We start from the raw sequence: 21,328 nt of genomic DNA, 5'->3' as shown, positions 1-21,328 counted from the left end.
GAGGGCCATTGATGTACGTTGGGGTGGTGATATCGGTATTTAACCGAATAATCGCAGATGGGAAATCTTTGGTAGATGTCCACATATAAATTGGATAGGGGAATTATTACGATATGCAGGTTGTTCACTTATGAATTAAGTTAGCAGCGTGTAAAACCGCATGACCAACAGAATTGTTCATTATTTTCATATCATCCCGATGCCAGGATGACCAAGGCGATCGTGCCAAGTCTAGAATGAATTGACATTCCAAAAAAATTTATACGCAACATGAGCTACAGGTTTGATGTACGTATAGTACAATCCAGACGGTAAAGAAAAGAATTTTTTTCAAGAATTTGTTTGCCATATCCGTTACTTTTGATAGATTGAGAAATTCCAATTGTTGTCATCGTGGGTTTCTATATGGATCCCAATTCGACGGATATCTCTATAACTTATTAAACTATAGAGTTCATGGAGCCACTGTCCACTAGGCAAAATTCTTCATCCATTTTGGATTGACTCCCATAGAAAACTATAATTGAAAATGAAAAACTTTAATATAAATTCTTAATAAATATATATAATACATACACATTTTATTTAAGTATCAATGTGATGATACAATATCGTAATTTACAATACATATGTCAAATATGTAGGTACCAATATGTTGATACAATAATGTAATATTATAATATAGAGGACAACATTTACTATAATTATTTAAAACAACATTTGGACATAAATGTAGATAATGTCTATTTCGGAGATAGGAAACTAGCTTAGGTCTCCCTACATGTCATTCGAAGTAGTTCAATGATCATGTTCTCCGTGCTCATTAGGTCCTCGAACGCTCGGACTGCTAGGTTGATATTTGATTCTTGCGTGATGTCATGCAAACAACCGGCTTCCTTTGAATTGTCGGATTGGAGATTGAAGTGTGATTCAAATCTTGGTCCTTGATGAGCATGTCGCTTGTGTCTCACGGATTGGAGGTACAGATCTACCAAATGACGGGGGGTACAACACTTCTTTGAGATATGCTTGTAGCATCGACATTTCTGACAAACATTAGATTTATCATATTGTGGCTTGAAAGTACTTTTTCCCTTTTTTGATACACGTGGCTGAAAGTTCTTGTTGCTCTTTTGCTTGCCTTTGAAGTTTGTGGGTCTTCGAGATGACTCATCAAACTTGTTATTTTCTGAAAATTAGCATGCACTTCAGGCAAAGGTGCAGCGCCAACATGACGCCAATGATGATTCCTCATGAGGAGTTCATCATGCTTTTTGGCTTGAAGTAGAACATGGATGATATCAGAATATGTTGTAAATTGGCGTGCACGATATCGTTGCTGGAGGATCCTATCAACCGGAAGCATGGGGGATAAGGTTTTTTCAATCTTGTCCACTTCATAGCGTTCCTTCTCGCAAAATTACAACTTCGAACAAATTTCATGAACGGCATGATTGAACTCTCCAATGGATTTAAAATCTTGTAGGCAGAGTTGAGTCCATTCATGTGTGGCTTTAGGCAAAATCACATCCTTCTGCTGTTCATTTCTAGTTTGAAGGACGAGCCACAATGTGTATGGATCTTCTTCCATAAGATACTATAATTTGAGATCAGAACGGACGTGGTTCTTTATAATGTATAAGGCATTATATTTGTATAGATCTGCAATGGGCGCTTGTCCCTCCGGAGGGGTTGGATGGCCGCTGAAAGATTGCGGGTCGCAAGGCTCACTTTTACGTCCATTGCCCAAGCTGGATAGTTATGGCTGTCGAGGGCAAGTTTATCGAACTCTTTCCCGATCATTTTGTCCTACATTGGGTTGAAAACCATGGATTTTGTCAATTACTAGTGGGTAAAGCAAAATCGTTGTGGTAATTGTTGTAAATAAAATTGCAAAAATGTATAAATTTAAGCGACGTTAAATTCATATAGTGTAGACCTCAAATAACACTTTGAAGATAATCACCAATTAGTGGTGTAGATCTCTCAGATCTACGTGAAAAATTCGCTGCTTTCAATAAGGTGTATGTTCCCACGGAACATTCAACGCCAATTAGGATTTTACCGTTATTGAAAGGTTGTAGCTCCTTGTGTTACTTTTAAATTTAATATTGGAAGAGCACACTGAAGGTAGTCATTGTGTACATTCGACACAATGTAGTCCTCTCAGCACTACGTGAAAAATTTGCTGCTTTCAATAAGGTGTATGTTCTCACAAAACATTCAACGCCATTTAGCATTTACGGTTATTGAAACTCTATAGTACCTTTTGATTCACATATATTAGATCGAGGTACTCATGTAGTGATAATTTTTGCATATTTTGGTTGGAGCGTTTTCTTGAATCAAGTCAAATTTGTGCATATAAATGCAACTTGGGACTTAATTAATGAAACAAAACTCACAAATTTGCAAGAAATAAGGATTTCAATTGCAAAGTTATAAATATCACATGTAACAGGGAATGTATATTACACAAACACATTGAACATGATGATATTTACATAGACATGCATACAAATATTTCTTTGAATAGAGATCCAACAGAAACTACTGTAATCTAAATAAATATAAGTCCAGGGACCTATAAATATAAATACTGTTACTATTAAACATAAATTAGGGCCAATTTCCAATTAAACAGAAACTTTGGGCTTGTCTGCAATTTGGCCTTTGTGCCTGTGGAGGAGGCACGTGCTGGGGCTGCAACGTCCTAGGCCTAGGCCTTGCTAGCCTTTCGGCCGGCCCAGGTCGTGGGGCACCATCGTGTGCATATATGGGGACGGGGTGAGGCAGTTAGGTTTTGCCTGATCGTTCTGCTGCCGCCGCCGCCATCGATTCCCCCTCTCTTTTTTTCCTTGTCGTCGATGTCCACAACAGACGCCCCCCACCACGAAGCCACCGGCATCAGATCCAGCGCGGCACGCCGCCATGGCCGGAGTTGGAGGAGGGACCGCGGTTCCGGGTGCTTCGGCCGGAGACGGAGGAGGGCGCCGGCCGGAGTTGGAGAAGACAGATCGGTCGCGAGCCAAGCCTCTCCGGTGGTTGGTGTCGGTGATGGCGGATCCCAGAGGTCCGAGCGTCGTGGGCATGGTCCAAAATGAAAGATTGGTATGGTCGACCAGAGGGGGGATGAATAGGCGACTAACAAATTTTACATTTTCTTTTCACTTTTAAGGATACAAGCATCAATTCATGGGTTCACTAAAACGTCTAAATGATGAACACCCCTAGTATGATGCAATAGCCGAAGCACAAGATAAACAATTAAAGTTAGCAAGTATGTAAGGGGCAGGGCAAGAATGATACTATACGAGGAGACGAAGATTTCACTGGAGTTCCACCTATTGGGGTCGGTGTACGTCTTCGTTTGGAGGAGTGCTCTACCACAAAGGTAGAGACGCCACAAAAGCTCACTCTATTCTCCAACTCATCACACAACAAAGATGGGATCAGCTCTCACAACACCACAAAGGCGAGGTGAGTTCCATTAGTGGCTTCCTTGAGGGCGAGCGCCGAACCCTTACAAATAAGGAGAAGAGCACAACTCCACAACTTAATTGGAGGCTCCTTCCTGAATCCTTAAGCACCTCCCCACAAGATTGGAGGCCTTAAAAGACACCTTCCGGCTAGGGATCCCAAAATCCCAAGAGTAATAAAATCCACAAAGGAAACAAGGGGAATCAACTTTTCAATTTGGTGAAACCCTACATCAAGATCTTCTCAACCCTTCCTCAAAGTATTAGCTTGGGAGATGCACTAGGGAGGAAGATCTAGGAATTTGAAGCTCTTGTATTTGGGGGAGAGAGGAATAGCTCGGTGGAGAAAAAGTTCTGAGGTAGGGGACGACTCCTATTTAAAAGGTGCATCAAAATCTGACCGTTATGTGTATATTTTTGCGCAGCCGGATGGTAGAGGTGTAGTAGAGAGGTACTACCGCCAGCAGTAGTACCACCCCCACTACCGCTTGAAGTCAGTAGCGTTTTGGCACGGTTCCGGTACTGAGGCGGTACTACCTGTGTAACATCCCAAAATTTCTTATTTTGTTATGTTAATAAAAATAAGTATCTTAATTAAATGGGACCGTCTAGGCAGTGCGCGCGCACTCCTGGTCTTACGCGGTGCTCACCTTCCGACAATCCCTGATAGGAAAGCTTCGGGTTTCTACTGGCCCACGTGAGGCCACGGTGCGTTCGTTCCCTCCTTTAAAGCACTCCCGCATTGCTCCCGGTACGATTTGGTGTTGTTGTGTGCTGTCAGAACACATTATTGTAATAAAAGGTGAAAAATTGATAGTACGATATTTACAGTATGCATCAGATTTACAACCGAAAAAAACTAGACAATGTGCCTTAGAAAATTTGTTGTTGGCTTCAAAATAATTCTGTAAATCCAAGAAAGTAACAAGAACAAAATTGCATCTGCTGGTCTGTATAAACAAAAAAAATGTTGTCCTTGGAACGGAAAGAAGCTTGTTTTGCCAGCAGCTTGACCAATGAGGAAGCATTCCATTAGCCCAGAAATTTGTTCTCTCCATCGTAGTAAATGCCTTTACCAAAATAACAACAAAAGTTAGAGCAACAACTAGCAGGATGTAGAACTTGTCCAAAAATTTTTGCTACCATTCTAAACAACACTAATAGGGAAGAAACTTGGAGTAACTTCAAGATAAAGTGCCTAAGATGGATCGAATTTGTTTTGCCATGAACATGCATGCATGGATCTGAGTTTTCAGCCAGATTGGTTCTACAAGATGAAGGTTATGCAGTGGAAATTACTGAACAATATACTAAAAATATGACAAGCTCACAATTATGGCAGAAAAGTACTTTGCAAGGGGAGCAATAGTACATATCTACGTCCAAAACTGGATCAACCCACTTCACATTGACATCTAGGTACCGACATGATCCAAGCTTGAGCTGAACCAAAAACGTAACATAGAAAAAACTTCTAAAAAAAGGGAAAATTCCTACACAACAACCAAATATAGTTCAGTAAAACTACATCTACTAAACTCATGAAAGTAACTCTTAAGATAAAATCGACATCTACTGAACTCATAAAAGTAACTCTTAATCTGAAAATACATCTAGTTGAACCGTAAAGTAACTCTTAATCAGGAACTACATCCAACGGAACCGTAAAGTAACTCTTAAGGGCTAGTTCATTTATGCCCTTCCCGGTGGGGATTGACAGGGAATGGTGAACTTGCAGTTCAATTTCCCGCCAATCCCTCTCAATCCCTGCAGGGATTCTCGCAAACGAACAGGCTCTAACTGGGAACTACATCCAGCGGAACCATAAGGTAATTCTTAACCTGAAATTTACATCTGAGCAAACACTGAGATAGCTTACATCTGGATCTTGTTCTACTCGCCAATGGCGACCGCAACATCATCAAGCCGCCACAACCAGCATAGAGTGTTCAAAAACCCACAATCTGGACATGTGAAAGAGGCCACGAAAAAGCAGCAGGCCACGGTCTGACAGGGAGGGCAGACACGGGCGACAGCGATGCTGGGTCGAGGAGGCACATGAGCTCCACCTCCGGCAACGACACCACATCCTGGTCTCCTGGATACGACGGGTTAGAGGCGGCGAGCGGTTTCACTGTGAAAGGGGAAGAAAGTAAGGGTTTGGTGTCGAGGTTACCTTGACCGTGGTGAGGCGGCACGCGGCGAGGAGGTGGAGAGGCCGCTGCATCTCAGAGACCAGAACGTTCGCTATCGTTGTCGTGCCCGGCGAGCGGCGCCGGCCATGGCGGAGGAGGGAGGCGGCGGCGGCCATGGCGGAGGAGCTAGATGGCGGCAGCGGCCCGGCGTGGAGGATGGGGGCGGTGCGTGCAGCGACGGAGGGTACGGCGGAGGAGGGAGGCGGCGGCGGCAGGCCGGCACGGAGGCCCTCGGGGATGGAGGCCGTCAGGCTGGGGGCGGCGGGGCGATGTGTGCGGCGAGGGGCATGGGAGGCGAGGGAACCGGGGATTCATGGGAGGAGAGAAAGAGATAAGGAGCGGAGAGAGATGAGGGGAAAAAAACGACCGAGCACGTGGTCAGTTGGGAAGAGGAAGCTCTGAGGCACACGATTTAATCGGACGGAGCGAGCCTGCGCGCACTCCTCCGAGCGACGGAGAGTGCCCACGCACAAAACAGATTCACCGTAATTAAATTTGTTGTTTTGAAAAGTCTTTTGTTGATATATGTTTGAATTTTGTCAAGTATTTAAAATTTTCAGGACTTGTTTGAATTTTCCTCACCATGATTAAATTTTTCAACAAACGAGTGGATTAAGATGACTATCCAAATTATAAAACATGGTGGGGAGATTCATACTAATTCAAAGTTGTAACGTCTCAAAATTTTCCCATTTTGGAATGTTAAATAAAAGAATTATTTTAATTAAAAATATTGCCCTTGAAAATATTTTGGTTATGAATTTCTCAAGGATTTTGAATTTTTAAGACTTATTTAAATTTTTCCACACCATATTTGAATATTAAACAAAAGAGCAGATTAATATGACCATCCAAATTATACAACATGGTTGGAAGATTTATATAAGTTCAAAGTACTTTATTTGGAACCATTTGCATATTATGATTTTATCTGGATTATTCTTTTTATTTTAATAAATTGTATTTTCTTTTTGAAGGATTTATTAACATCCCAAGTATCCAATTTGGATGCCATGACCATTTAAAAACATCGTTGGAATATTTGAATCGATTAGAAATGTTTTCAAACATTTATTTAAATGTTAAAAAGGGAGAATAATATGACTTTTCTGATTATAAGGTTGGAAACATATTCAATGATTCAACTATGCTTTTCTCGATTTTTATTTTTGTCATGTTTGTTTTGTTTTCGAGAACAAGTTATCCAATATTCGAGAAGAGAATAACGTGACATCGTCATGTGCAAATGTTATTTCAACATTTAGTCCATCGTTAAAAATTTACTTGCAGTTGGATGTTCATCCAATGGTTTGCCAGAACATTATAGATTAAAACACAACTTCTAGAGTCTTAAGTGTGGAGTCGTTATTGGGGCTGAAGGCCCATCTTCTGTTAGCCCATGTGGCCCATACAGGTCCAGTACATGTGTTGCCCCAGTTAAGGGTGTCCGGGCACACCCATGGGCCAAGGCAGCCAAGCCACAGAGTGAGAAGCAGCTGCAGCAGTAGCAGACCGAAGAGAGCTGCAGGCAAGCCTATCCTGCTCCACACTAGTCTACATGAAGAAAAGAAGAGGCTAAATTGGCTCCCCCGTGGACATCACACATGGATGGCATTTGCTAATTAACACTTCAAAATCATCATGCCGCTCACGTGGACAACAAGATCACGCATTTGACAGAACACCCACTGATAAAACTCCATAGGATACCAAACGTAAGTCAGTTTGGAGGTTGACATGGTCTTCAGAGTAACAATATGACCATCACATTCTATGAAAACATGTTGGTTGACATAAAATAATTATACATATATATTAAATGATGTATTTAGTAACATCAACTTTGATCAGATGGAGTTTTCTTTTGACTATTGGAAATGGAGAGAAAATACACAAAATACAACTAATGTCCACCCTGTGCCTTCTAGTTGCAAACAGGGGAGGATACCACATCAGGTCTGCGTGGCCACGACAAAGTTCAGTTGAGGGTCAAAATGGAATGTGGGAACGAGGAGTAACTAGGCATGTTCATGTGCTGGGACCAACCGGGTGAAGCAGCAAGCTTGCAGAAAGTATAGGCATGCAAATAAATACATTATTTAACATAGAAATCAAGTTTGCAAAAGGTACAGGCAGAGACAACAACGCTTGGGACTAGGGTAGACGCACTTCAATTATCAACTGGATTTATGTTTCAAAATACAGCGTGGAGTTGCAAAGTTTTGCACTTAAACTTGAACCTGCACTGCCTTTTGATTTCACTTTATGTATAAATGGAACAGGGTGCAAACTGTTTGTTTCTGGTAGATTTTGCAATTTAAAATATCATGTTAGCTACTGTCACTTGATTTCATGCCAACAGTGAAGATTGGATGGGTAAACATCATGGTTTTGAAGTTGGATGCATTATGTCGCACAACAGTAATATGGAGGCTAGACTGGGTAGTTCTAAAATCATTATAAATGGGGTCGGTCAGGGGAAACTGTTTTAAGTGATGCCAGGAAAGTAGCAATTTGATAGGGTCTCATATTGTGGAACCAGTCATGGTATGTTTAGCAATTTGCAGGAAGAATATGAAGATCTAGATGAGCTCTAAAATATGATTCAGATGACCTTTGAGAGTGAATGAAACAGTTAACAGTTTTTGTAATTCATATCCTAAAAAGAAGGGAGTCAGCACCAGGAAGGACATCGTGAGGCGTGTGAAAAAAGAGAAGACATTTTCTACAAGCAATTTGTTTACTTAAGGGAATCGAGATCCAAAGGTGAGCAGCATGACGGATCCGAAAAGGAGGGAAAGAGCTCAGACTCAGGAACCGAACTCAGCATTAGACCTCATAAGGACATGGATCTCCATTTCTTGATGTGTGTATAGATGAAACTCCATTTCTTCAATCTCACAAGAAAACCAAGGACTATAAAACCGGACTAGTATTGATGTGATGGAGTGCAGGCATGGAGGGTACTAGGAGGTTGGATTTGTAAGGAATGACACCTATAACTACTTATGTACAAAAGGTCCAAAATGATGGTAGTGCAAATGTTGCACTAGAGATCTTGAAAAGTTCAAAGTTACGCAGAATAAGGATGGTTGCAAATGATGGTAGATTTCTTTTATGAGTACCAAGTTGATGCCAAAGTCGCTCAAGAATCTGTTTTGGTGCGCGGGCAACAATGAATGGATTATGAGTCATTATCGCTTATGTTGTCATTTCAGAAATTATTTACCAGATGAGCAACTGCAAGATGCCAATTATTCCAATTGTGGGACTTAACCACCACCACCATATTTATATGTGGTATTGTGTGTGATGAGTGTGCTACTTCATATAACTGGTTGCTTTGTATATTTCTGAAGGCAATGTGTCAGATGAAACCTAAGTCTAATAACCGAAAGTGACAACACAATGTTGGCATATAGAAAAAGGTACTCCCTCCCTCCGATCCTTAATTGTTGTCGTTCAAATTTGAACTAAAACAACGACAAGAATTTTGGATCGAAGGGAGTATTAAAATAAACATCGCAACACAGGGTTTGGGGTTCGGAAATGGGTTGTTGACATGGATCAAAATGGATACAACAGACTTAAGAGTGACCAAACAAACCATCGCTAAAAAAAGTTAGTGTGATGTGTTCTCTTAATCACGATTTTCATATGCCACATTAAGTTGTGTAAAAAAATATTTCCCAAAGAAAAGAAGCACTTCTCTTGTTATTATTGTTAGTTAACTTTATTTCAATTAAAGGAAATTAAAGTGTAGTTGCAACAGTCCACGATATATTAGGACCGTAGATTCCCATACCTAATGATGCAGTACCACACCTTGAGGCAATAAATCAAACGAAACCTAACATACGGAATAATTATTCCGAACTATAATGATCTATACATACCATGTTACTAGCTGGTTGAAAGGAAAACAACAAATGGTTATGTCAGGTGAATAAACTTACATGTTATGTAAGTGGCCGTGAAACCATATATGCCTCAAACATTCTTATGGATACTAGAGAAGTCCATCAAAATGATATGTCAGTTCCACATCACATAATTCTAAAATGGTTCCTGATCCACTGAAATCACTTGACATACAAGAAAACTTTATGGACATAACCTGCTGTAGAACAAATGATGTATAAGGTCCACAACTTCAAGTACAAAATGACTCAATGAACATCTGGGAAGTGGGAACTTCTTATATACCTAGTTACTTGTAGCCGACTTCTTTCATCAAGTGCCGATAGCTTCGCCCACGCATTAGACGTTGCCATAAGTATGATATTGATTCTTGAAGGCTCAACTCTAATCTCTGCTGGACAAGCCTGGACAAACAGCAGACAGAATTTCATAAGAAATAAAAAAATTCCTACAATATAAACATGAAAGAAGAACAAGAACGAACCATCTAGCAATACAACGCTGAACCCCACGTGTGATTGGTCGCACAAAGGACGGATCTCTCTGTTGATAAAGTAGGCCAACCTAGCAAACAGAAACCATGTAAGCATAATGGCATTAGGCCAACACTCCCTCTGAGTAACAATGGTTCTTTTAGACATTTGCCCAGCCTCCATGGTGGCACTTTGACCATTTATTTATATGAAAATATGTTGCTCAGTAAAATAAAGTATATTTAATGTTGGATCTAGTAGTATCAGGTTAGGGCTTCTTTGGATCATAGGAATCCAAAAACATAGGAATAGGAAAAGTGTAGTATTGAAATGCCATGACATGTTGAAAACTACAGGAATAAAAAACATAGGAATGACCTGAAAGAAGTGTTTGGGTGCTACATAGGAAAAACACAGGAATTTGGAGATTATATGGTACTTAATTGGAGTAAGAGAGGAGAGATATAGAGAGAAGTTGCATTGAAACTTTCAAAGGAAAATTTCCAAGAGGTTAGACCTCATGCTTAGATTCCTACAAAATTTGGATGAAAACTTCCTATCCTATGGAATTCCTTTGGTGTCAATCCTATGATCCAAAGGCTATGTATAGGAATTATTCCTTAGGGCTAGAACCCTCTAGTTTTCCTCCAAAATTCCTTTGATCCAAAGGAGGCCAGTGTTGTAAATGTTGGTATTTATACGTACTGATGGTTAAGGATAGGAATGTTTAACCGGCACAGAATCTACTATATTGTACTCAAGAGGAGTATCCAACACCAACAGAGATTGATCGAAATACCTCCATCATAGCGACTGCTGCAGGATCATCCAATATTTCCAGGCTGTCATCTGCTAGGTAGTTCAACTGTGAAATACACAAATAAAAGACTCAGCAAGGAAAACTTTGTCACTTCCCCTATTAGGTGCATCCTTATTGCTATATTACTGTAAAAGTGTAATAAATGCCTGGATAGTGGAAGGAACAGAATAGCTACCCCAAATTCAGTTTTTACAAAAGATTGGACAAAATCCATTAGCTGAATCTTTGCCCACTTATGGGAGATATCAGGATCGTCAGTCCGAGGTGGATGTCTCCAAGGTGCACCAAAACACAACCTGTTTTCTGGTATTTTACCCTCACGGACATCAGAGGCAAACTTCTGCACCATACTTAATGCTGTCTGCATTGCAGGATTAACAACAGATACCTGGTAAGAAGAAATTAAACAACAGTCATGCTCTATTCCCTCTTCTTTAAATGCATTCTCCTAGTTCTGACGTTCAAAACAGAAGTACAAATTTTTGATGAAATAGCAGCTACGGAAACAGGAAATAACTACAGTATTCAAAGTGGAAGAGTGAAATCTCTAATACTGCATATGCCTCCAGCTCTGATTAAAATTTTACTTACTTGCAAGTGTGCCAGGTATGTGTCAATAATTTCCTCAATGTTTGTGTCATGAAAACCCCTGCAATGCAATGGAGACTAAATAACAATAACAGTGAAGTGAAGCATGAACACATGGCAGTGTACAGAACAAACTGAGATTAGTGCTCTTAGCATTATTTTCTAAAACCTGAAAATCTGATGAAATTCTGATCCTAGAAACTTAACTGCATACCATAAATCTACTAAAGAATACAACATATATGATAAAATAAATAGAAGGCTTTCTCTCGAACACAGCAAGCAGCATGTCATTTTTATTAAAAAGGAGGCGCAAAGAAAGCACACGTACAAGGCAACAAAAAAAGGGGGAGAGATGGTGGGCGGGGAGAGGGGAGCTGCCGCCCAGAGGACGAGCATGCACACTAAAAAGACTTCAAACTCTTCCATTGCAAGACATAAAAAACATAACAGCTACTATGAATATCGCAAACATATAAATTGAAAGATCAAAGTATCAGATTGAGTTACTTAAAAAGTTGGGTTTATGTAATTTCACAGCAAAGGATAAAAACAACTAGAATTGGTCGCTTTTCCCTTTTTCCTCAAGAACATCAACAGGAGGCCCAAGAATACAATCAAGGTTCATGTAAAAAAAAGTCGTATGTTACTTACCCTGGGTCATTCACCTTTTGCTTCAGCATATGTATCTCAGATAATAGTCGTGGGTTTGGCCCAAGAACCTCATCAACAACTTTCCACTACAACTTCAATAAACATCAGACAGAAATTATGCACAGAGCTTGCACACGAATAAAAAGGAATGGACTTAGCAAGTATAGAATCTTACTACCTCCTGCTCATTGAAGAATTCAGAAACCATATGCAGCTTAGCTTCTTGTGGTGTCCAACCAAATGTCTGTGGTTTGAAACTCATGACTCAAGTAAAATAGGCAAAACAGGAAAAGGTACAGCTGCGCAAAAGTAAATAAAACATACCTCACGAGAAATGAAGATATTAGGAAAACCAAAGTCAACAAATGCTTGAGAAGAATAGTATCTGCAAAGATTTGAGAAGGAACAGAACTTCAGCAGTTTACATGTAGAATGTATTTAGCATTAATGCAGCTAGAAAATTTACAGCCCCAGCCTATATAATCAACTATCACAAACAATGGAAAATCAACAGATCAACAGTATCTTGGTATTTTGGATAAGCTACAATAACCAGAGATAAGATTGATACTGGTACAAGGGACTGCAGCACAGCCAACAAATAATGATACAACAAATCAACAGGTCAGAAATTTATGTTCTATTGCAGTTATTTATCATGCAGAAATATATAGGCAGACTCATACCCATCTGAGGTCGACATAATGACTGGCAAGCACTGCTCATTAGCACCGAGTGCGATCACCCTCCAGATGAAGCTATCATGGTACATTGCCGCGGGCACCATTGTCTCATCCTCGCATGTCGCCTTCCTCAGTACATCCACATTGTTCAGCACCAGCTTTGGCTGCGCATCAACAATGTTGTCACTGGCACATTGCCTCAATATCCTATCACAAAACTGGAAACATGCCAAATTCTACCTGGAAGAAATCCTCTTCGGCAGCGCCTGACAACACATCCAGCAGGAGGCACGGCCAGTCTGTTGCTGAATTGGCAAGTGGGCGCGAGAACCGACCTGTCCTATTCATCTCCCGCACTGCTTCCTTCCTCCACCCCTCCTGCATCCCGAGAACTTCCTTGGCCACCCGCAGCGCCGCCATGGCCTCCTGCATGTACGCCCTCTCCTCCATGGAGCAGTTCGTCACCTCCCCTTCGTCAATGTGGAACATGAGGTCGTCACCATGGGACGGGGAGGATGCAGCTAGAACGGCTCGCGCCCAAAGCACCGGAACCGGGTTAGTGCCCCTGGCGCGGCGAGCGGCAGGACCCGCGAGGCGAGAGAGCGCGCTGTGGATGCCGTGGGATCGGGAGAGCGCCGCGAGCACGTCCTTGGAGCCGACGGCACCTCGGAGTACCGCGGAGCGTGTGAGCCCCTCGATCGCGGACTCGAGACGGAGGCGGAGGCAGGGGAGGGAAGGGACCGTGTCGGCGAGGAGAGACCAGGGCGCGGCGGTGGCTTGTGCGGCGGAACTGGGAGCGGGGTGGAGGAAGTCGACGAAGGCGGCGGAGTGCGGGGGCTCGCACCACTGCGGGAGGAGGCGGTGGAGGAGGAGAGTGGACTTGCCGACGCCGCGGGGGCCGTGAAGGAGCAGCGGCTGCGGCACGCGCGGGTGGAGGGCATGGTTGTGGAGGACGGTCTCGAGGACGGGCCGCGGGATCACGCGCCACGGGCGGCCGCCTGCCCCGCCGGCGGCGGCAGCCATGGCTAGGGAGGTGCTTGTAGGGTTCTGCGGGGTTTCTGGAGAGACGGCCAGACGGATGTGGTGGACGGTGGTGGATCCGTGGCACTGCTGGTGAGCACAAGGCCACGAGTAGAAGTGTAGAACGAGGAAGAAAGGCTAATGGAAATGGAACTGTGAAGTTCAGGGCTGGACCAGGCCGGAATATAGGCCCAGTTCATTTGTGGGCTTCTCCCAGAAGCTTCTTTTGTGGGTTGGGAGGAAACAAAAGAAAACTGGGCCAAACCGGATAACCTAACTGGGCTCATTAGTCAAATAGGCTCGTTAAAAGCCGGCACGACGGATTCTCAAAAAAAAAAAACCCGGCATGACGGAGAAATGTACCACCGGGCGCGCCAACAAATTACATCGAAGAAGATCACTCCCCGATTACAGCAGATCCGACGGGAGTCATTTTCTTCTATTCTCCCTCGCCCTATTCACCCCGATCCGACTGCTGATCTCCCACTCACCCTACTCCCTTCGTTTTGCCGGCCGGAGCAGAGGGTGAGAGAGACATGGCTCCCATCCCGTTTGTATGATACTCCATCCGTTACATAGATTCTCAATTTGATTAACTAAATATAGTATGTACGTTTTCAACAAAAAGTACACCACTAAAGAACTTTCTAATAATATAATTTTTTAATTTATAATTTATATTTAGTTAGCTAAATTAACGATCAAGGATGCGTGCATGCCACATGTTATGGGACGGATGGAGCAGTAGTTTTGGTTTTCTAAGCAACATACGGTAGTGGGAGCAAATCATCGGAGTCTGGATCCCTCCAACGATGTGTCATCTTCTGAAACCCCTCTTCATCATTGTTTTTTTAGCAGGTAAAGCATTTCATTCATCAAATAATGGTTAGATCGTTTAGCAGCAAGGGAACAACAGAACTAGGGGATCCTGAAACCAGAATTGTTCAGGCATATGAACAACTTGAGCAAGTCTATCTGCAACTGAATTTGCCTCTCTGTGGCCCCTCTTCATCGTTGTCGACTGCGTCAAAGGAGAGGTTCTTCTTTCGCCCTTGACCTCCTTCAATAAGGTCATAAGGAGCCCTCTTCATATTCGCTTTCCCTTCTGGTTCTCCTTCCTGAAGCATCCTTAGGCAAAGACAAATTAAGCACCCACTATTCAAGGAAGAAATACCGGATGTGCTCCTCCTTATATGGTGGGCGGGATCAAGGTGATTATCTCTTGTTATCTCTTTCCTCGGTGGAAAAACAACAACAGGAAAAGCAACATGATTATCTATTGAGGGTTTTTTTAATTATTATCTCAATGATGATTATCTCTTGTTCGAAGAAAAAATTGGTTGTCTCTTCCCTCAAATGAAGAAAATAACATCGTTCATCTCTTGGCTCAGAGGACAAAAAATCAACGTGATTATCTCTTGGCCTCAAAGGAAAACATTCAATGTTGAATATCTCTTTCCTCAAAGAAAAAAAATCAACGACAAGAGACTGGCAAGACTCTGTGCCTGTTGATCGACGAGGGCGGGCGTCCAGGCTCTACACGACCTCGTCGAAAATGCTGCCTCAATAGCCACTCTTTCCAACCTCGAGAACTAACACCTTAAATCTCTCATGTCGGGTCTTCAATATCAACTCCAGACAATCTAGGTTTTCTCTCTCACCATATATTCTACTCTAGCTTACTGCTTCTTAAACATCACTGGAAATATTTGTTTTGACTTGGCTGACATTGTTAAAAAAAATGACCTTTTTAATTTTATACTCGTCCCAAAAACCAGGTTGTTTGTTTTATTGCATAGATATCCAGCATAATTGGGAGACATACTCATGTGCACATTTTGTGTTGCACTGTAGCAATGCACGGACGGCTTACTAGCTAGTGTAAAGGTCTCATTTTTTCTTAGAAACTAGATGATGCCCATGCCCCGAAAACATGTTAAAACAAATGTATAAAGAAAGGCTCTGTCTATTCACTAGGTGCCTGTTTTGAGTTAGCAAAACAGTTGCCTGTTTTGGGGACAAAAACCAGACGCCTGTTTTTTGTTTGCAAAACAGTCACCTGTTTTTTTTGCTGAAAAACAGTCGTCTGGTAATTCCTAGAAAACCAGTCACATCTTGTATCAGCCATAAAACACAAATCTAATGCACGTAAACAAAGATACTCTGGAATATGGTAAACAAATGAACAAGATGCTGCCTTTGACGCCAAAACAGGAAAACATCAATTCAAAAAAGGAGTTGTGCTTTTGCCACCAAAAGCATAACGAAAGGAGTAGCTGAATTCTTCCTTCAGACAATTGAATTGCTCCCTGCCGAATAGTTCTTCAGGAGTTAGCACAGCCAACCCCACCATCAAAACACAGCCCAAACAGTTTACCAGCATCTTCCCTCTTCTCCCCTTCTCTACCTGAACCACGAAGCTCCATAGGATAACAATGGAGGAGGGTGTCCAGCGAAGCCAATGTATCGATGGCAGAAACCCAAAAACATACACATGACAGGCAACAAAGAGATCTCATCAGCTATAAAATTTCAGTTCCCCTATGATCTATCAAAAAGTGTCATTGCAACTACAACATGTGCATACAACGCCTATTACTATCAAAAAATTGAACACCTAAAACGTATCCTTCACTACAACAGAAGGGGAGAACAGATCCTGGCATGTAGATTGACACAACAAAAGAAACTGAATCAAGGCACAACACCTACTACTGTTAAAAAATTCAGTAGACCCATATTTTGACTAAAACACATTGCAGCACTTCAATAACTATGACGCTGAGTCGGACCGGAGCTGATGCAGGAAGTGGGAGCACAAGCGGCAGCCACGCCCATGCGGGAGAGTCGCCTGATAAGGGAGCTCACCGGATTTTATTTTTCAAATGACAAAACAAGCAAAAATAGCTAGAAGCATTGAACAATTACAATTTGAAAAAAATGGAATTGCAGCAATGGAAGGAGTGCGATTAAATTCTAAAAGTAGTGCAAATTGGATCAAAATCCGTAAAGACAAGAAAGCAACAAAGAACAGAAACTGGATAATTGCAATTTCAAAAAATGCAATTGCAACAGTAGAAGTAATGCGATTGATTCTAAATTTAAGTGCAATTTGGATAAAAGAATCCATAATGACAAAACAAGCAAAAATAGATAGAAGAATTACAATTTGAAATAAATGGAATTGCAGCAATGGAAGGAGTGCAATTAAATTCTAAAAGTAGTGCAAATTGGATCAAAATCCATAGACAAGAAAGCAAAAAAGAACAGAAACTAGAAATTGCAATTTCAAAAATTGCAATTGCAACGGTAGTGATTCTAACCCATGTCTAATATTGTGTTAACGTGGGCAGAGTTTGGGATCGTGAAGTGAAAGAACTCATTTTATCCACTAATAGTGGCCAATTTTGGGCACCTTGCTGCACACTTATGGATAAGGGATAAGGGATTTTTAGAATGTTCACCATCACAAGACTGAAATTAACGACTCAAAATCAAATATGTTGCGCAAAAGTGATACAACAGATTAGTGAAGGAACAAAACATGTATTGAAACAACCTGCAGGAACACTTTCAGATATGCAAGTTTTAGTGAACAGAGCATCATGTAGATATCCACGGTTAAGTACAGCATCCTTGAGAATAGAGTAGCTTGGGAAATATCCAAACTCAACCAATGGTTTATCATCCGGTATCAATCAAAAGTTATTGTATAGAAGCTTTAAAGCTAGGACACAAAGGCTCAAAAGAGAATTAGTGATTATGTTACCTCATTTAGGGAAAGGAGACTATCCCAAAATTCAGATGCAGATTTTTGTAGTTAAGGACATAAGACCTCGAATTGTAGTTAAGGGATCTGGCCAACACCTTTGGATTCATACAGAATTCGAACTCAAATTGCAAAAAAAGAGAGAGAAACTGAATAGCAATAATAGCAAAACAGAACTGAATGTTTACAAGGTACAGGGGCAGAGTATCTTGGGGGGTGCAATTCCAATTAAAATAAATTGCAGTTGCATTTCTGGAATGCTGGAATTTCAAAAACAAATCAAAAAGAAAAGCTGCAATTGAGGTTCAGAAGAACTACCAGCAGGAGGTTGCCTAGCAGAGATATATGTACAAGTAAGGACATGTAAAGTTGCGTTTTTAGACCGGAAAAAAAGTTAGCAAATGCGCCTCGGTAAAAGTGTGTTTGCAGAGCTTTCTTCATGCAACTACAATTCAAGGGGAGTGCAATCTTAGAAATTCTTAAAGAATATGTAATGAACACATAAGATTTTTAAAAGTAGCCACTAAAGAACTTGAAATCACGTTGTGATATCATTGCGGCAGTAGTAGTGCTGCAATTAAAAAATGAACCTAGTGTCATTTGAATTTAAAATAAATGACGAATAAATACACAAAACATTACCAGTGGGTTTTGAATAATTACCAACATGTTCGATTCCGTGGGATGCTGCATCAAAGAGGCAACAAAATAAGCACAAAAAAATATATAAGCACAGTGGTAGGTGGCTTAATTTTACCAAAGCATGGCTAGAATTCTAAGCACTACTAGCCAGTGATTAGGAAAGGCTAGAATTCTAAGCTGTGCTAGCCAAAAAGTACAGGTTGAATTGCAATTGTAAAGTCATAACCCCTACAATTGCAGTACTACAATGGGTGCACATTTATTTAAACAACAGTGCAATTCAAAAGTAGCGAACAAGATAAACGACTATTGATACAAACAGAAAAACAGTAACCATAATGAGCTAGCTGTTACAGGACCTATACAGTGCATAGGAAAGGCTAGAATCCAAAGCAGTACTAGCTAAAAACGTATGGGTTGAATTGCAATAGCATGGAACCATAAAATGCCCGTGAAATTATTTGCTAGTTCCAAAAGTTCAAAAGTTAAATTACTTTTAATCAACATAAACAAAGCATATATCTCGAACAACATAACCACAACAACATATAGATGAACTCGCAATGGGCATGACTAGGGTATATGTATACAACAACATGACAAATATTCACACTGACACTCCTGCTAACTAAAAACACCATAAACTCACCCCCAGTAATAGACAAATTAGAGGCATCAGCCACAAAAAGGGGACATATACACATCATATATGCCTGGGTACAGCTCCACAATACAAAAATTGAATCAAAATCAGTCATGAAAATTGGGTAAAATTGGCTAAATGCATACTACTGCAGCTAGCCGTCCCTCAATCACAAAGGATCACAACCTGCGGGAGAACAGAAAGGAGCACCAAAAATTGTTGCTGATGGCCCCGGGCGACAGAGACCTTGTATGGATGATATGCGCCAACGTCAACCACCCACACCAAATTCCCCATACCACAGTGACCCATAAAATCGACGGCTGAGAGACGACAGATGCAAATGGGCCTCCCCCTGTACAGTGTTCACCTCGCCATGGCCGACCAGGTAAAAGCAAAGTATAATCACCAGTGAGCGCGGGGTGGACGAACCCTCGAAAACACAAAACCCGGTGCGGGGTAGACGAACCCTGCAAGGTACACCCAAAAGACAAGCTCATGTTCTAGTTCATTGCCATAAAAAACGAACAACACATCCCCTCCAAATGGACCTGGCAGCAAAAAACTTGCTGTCCACATTGCTAGAGCCAATGGTTTCAGTGGACATAAGGCAAACAATAGCCATCACAAGTCAAGGGACAGATTCACATCATAACATCTAAACCAAACCGTATCTGTACCAATCAATCTGAACCTGGAAACTACTACAGCTAGACTTCAAAATGTTCCATCACAAAGACGCTTAGGAGCTACAACCACAACCTAACATTCTGTTTGTTCTCGTTCATCCTACACACAAGGGCGAGCACGCAAAACCTGAAACGAACCCCATCCACCGTAAATGGTCTCCGTGAGAGTACGAGCAAGCAAAACTCACCAGACGCGCGTGAGCATACTCCGCCATTGACCAGATATGAGTTAAACCGAAGAGAAAGCGGCCGCCTCTGCTGCCTTCGCCTCGACACTCCGCCAACGGAAAAATAAACGAGAAAAAAATCAGCAGTGTGATTAAGCGAACTAAAGCAGCCTTTGGGTGTTGAACGTGGCCAGAGGAACTCACCGCGCAGACCGTACAAACTTTGCCGCCGACGAGCACAAATGCAGAAACCACCCGACCTCTCCTTATCCGCCCTATAAGCAAAACAATCAGCAAGGAAACCCAAATCGCTATTGAAGAACACCAGAAGAAGTTAGGGGGAGCTCACCGGACGGGGAAGAGAAGAAGCCACCGCCTCTAGGTTGGCCCGGAGGCGCTTCGAGGGCCGCTCGCGGCGCCGTCTCCATCGAGGTTGAGCAGCCACGATGACGCCGTCCCCGCGAGGGCCGTACGGAGGAGGGAGGACGGGGAACACCAGAAAATGAAGGGGAAGCTCACCGGACGGGGAAGACAACCTCCAGCGAGCAAAATCGCCGCCTCCCCTTCCCCCGCGTTCCCATCCTCTCTGCTCTGAAGGTCTGTCGACTGAAGGAAGAAGTGGTGAGAGGCAAAGAAACATAAAAGGCAAAAAAAAAAAAGGCACGAATCTCGAAGAGAGATCGTGCGGCTACGCAGTCGCCTGGTTTTTTAAAAAAAAACAGGCGCCTGGTGTATAGCAAAAGCAATAAAGAAATGTCTAAATTTAACTAAAACCAATGGGAAATGATGTAAACGTGTTCTTATTTTATTTAAAAACAATAAAACCTAAAAAGTATATGACAAAATTATGTATAAAAAAGAAAAACTTTTCAAAAAGAGAACACATGATTGAATTGATGAGGTGACATGGTTTGAATTGATAGAATGATGAAAAAAAGTAAATGAATACATACATGGCTTCAAAGAAAATACGCACATGACTTAATGAGGTGGCATGCACGATTTGCATGTGATGGACTTAATGAGGTGGCATGTTCGCATGTTGAGAAAAATCATGTCCTGAGAATCTCCTATTTAGAAGATAGAAGATATACAGTAGACCGAAGAGCTCATTCTTTATTTACAGTTTCGTGATAGTTGTACTCCTAAAATTTACTATAGTACTCCCTCCGGTCCTAAATTGTTGTCGAAATATTACATGTATCTAAACGCTTTTTAAGAATAGATACATCCATATTTGGACAAATGTGAGTCAAAAATTTAAAATCAAAGGGAGTACTAAAATTCAAATTCAGTGTATGCCACCGGTCCGATTAACATCAAAGTTAAAGTGCTCGATTACCAAAAACTTGGGCTACAAAATATGTTCATACGGGACTATCGGAGAGAACGGCCGGACTGTGAACGTGAGTCAGAACCGTCGACTTACTTATAGCCATTGGGTTCAGTTTTTCTCTCTGATAACATCATTGGGGTTCAGTTTTTCTTTGTTGGAGTTCAGTCTTGTGTGCCATTAAACTAGTGTGGTCGATCAGAGCCGAGCTAGCTTCTCCGTGCAATCATGCACGCAGGTCAATCAAGATCG

The 21,328-nt window shown here is 41.7% G+C and overlaps 2 protein-coding genes across 8 annotated transcripts; both read right to left on the bottom strand.

The window, feature by feature from the left end:
* Positions 1–4,272: 4,272 nt before the first annotated feature.
* LOC100836080 lies at positions 4,273–13,940 on the bottom strand. 3 transcript variants are annotated; one of them, XR_001408086.2, is made up of 12 exons: positions 13,054–13,939; positions 12,817–12,977; positions 12,455–12,515; positions 12,309–12,374; positions 12,131–12,216; positions 11,480–11,537; positions 11,064–11,276; positions 10,868–10,933; positions 10,080–10,159; positions 9,881–9,999; positions 9,631–9,794; positions 4,273–4,549 (listed from the first exon to the last, which is right to left on the bottom strand). XR_001408086.2 is itself a non-coding variant. In XM_010239730.3 (11 exons), exons 1-10 carry the CDS (start codon positions 13,834–13,836, stop codon positions 9,885–9,887), a joined length of 1,689 nt encoding a protein of 562 aa, XP_010238032.1. In that variant the 5' UTR covers positions 13,837–13,940; the 3' UTR covers positions 9,510–9,791; positions 9,881–9,884. The 3 variants fall into 3 exon arrangements, 2 of the variants coding, with proteins under 2 accessions (XP_010238032.1, XP_003577949.1); XM_010239730.3 differs by lacking the exon at positions 4,273–4,549 and having other exon boundaries at positions 9,510–9,791; positions 13,054–13,940; XM_003577901.4 differs by lacking the exon at positions 4,273–4,549 and having other exon boundaries at positions 9,510–9,794.
* A 1,843-nt stretch (positions 13,941–15,783) lies between these two features.
* LOC100835775 lies at positions 15,784–20,349 on the bottom strand. 5 transcript variants are annotated; one of them, XM_014901966.2, is made up of 5 exons: positions 20,093–20,349; positions 19,948–20,018; positions 19,765–19,851; positions 18,245–18,289; positions 15,784–16,684 (listed from the first exon to the last, which is right to left on the bottom strand). In XM_014901966.2, the coding sequence occupies exons 1-5, from the start codon at positions 20,169–20,171 to the stop codon at positions 16,607–16,609; spliced, it is 360 nt and encodes a 119-aa protein (XP_014757452.1). In that variant the 5' UTR covers positions 20,172–20,349; the 3' UTR covers positions 15,784–16,606. The 5 variants fall into 5 exon arrangements, with proteins under 5 accessions (XP_014757452.1, XP_024319347.1, XP_024319348.1 ...); XM_024463579.1 differs by having other exon boundaries at positions 18,266–18,289; XM_024463580.1 differs by having other exon boundaries at positions 15,825–18,173.
* Positions 20,350–21,328: the final 979 nt, after the last annotated feature.

Source organism: Brachypodium distachyon, chromosome 4 (genome assembly GCF_000005505.3).
Source record: "Brachypodium distachyon strain Bd21 chromosome 4, Brachypodium_distachyon_v3.0, whole genome shotgun sequence".
NCBI lineage: Eukaryota > Viridiplantae > Streptophyta > Magnoliopsida > Poales > Poaceae > Brachypodium > Brachypodium distachyon.
This window is presented reverse-complemented; position numbering and strand designations above follow the sequence as displayed.

What these genes read in the sequence shown, in the direction of transcription:
- LOC100836080 (XM_010239730.3), bottom strand. Translation starts at nt 13,836, where the DNA reads ATGGCTGCCGCCGCCGGCGGGGCAGGCGGCCGCCCGTGGCGCGTGATC. An exon ending in ATATCTTCATTTCTCGTGAG is followed by an intron (nt 12,375 to 12,454) that starts GTATGTTTTATT and finishes TTCAAACCACAG; the next exon opens with ACATTTGGTTGGACACCACA. An exon ending in TTGTAAAAACTGAATTTGGG is followed by an intron (nt 10,934 to 11,063) that starts GTAGCTATTCTG and finishes TGTATTTCACAG; the next exon opens with TTGAACTACCTAGCAGATGA.
- LOC100835775 (XM_003577900.3), bottom strand. Translation starts at nt 20,171, where the DNA reads ATGGAGACGGCGCCGCGAGCGGCCCTCGAAGCGCCTCCGGGCCAACCT. An exon ending in CTTCTTCTCTTCCCCGTCCG is followed by an intron (nt 20,019 to 20,092) that starts GTGAGCTCCCCC and finishes TTTTGCTTATAG; the next exon opens with GGCGGATAAGGAGAGGTCGG. An exon ending in AAGTTTGTACGGTCTGCGCG is followed by an intron (nt 19,852 to 19,947) that starts GTGAGTTCCTCT and finishes CCGTTGGCGGAG; the next exon opens with TGTCGAGGCGAAGGCAGCAG.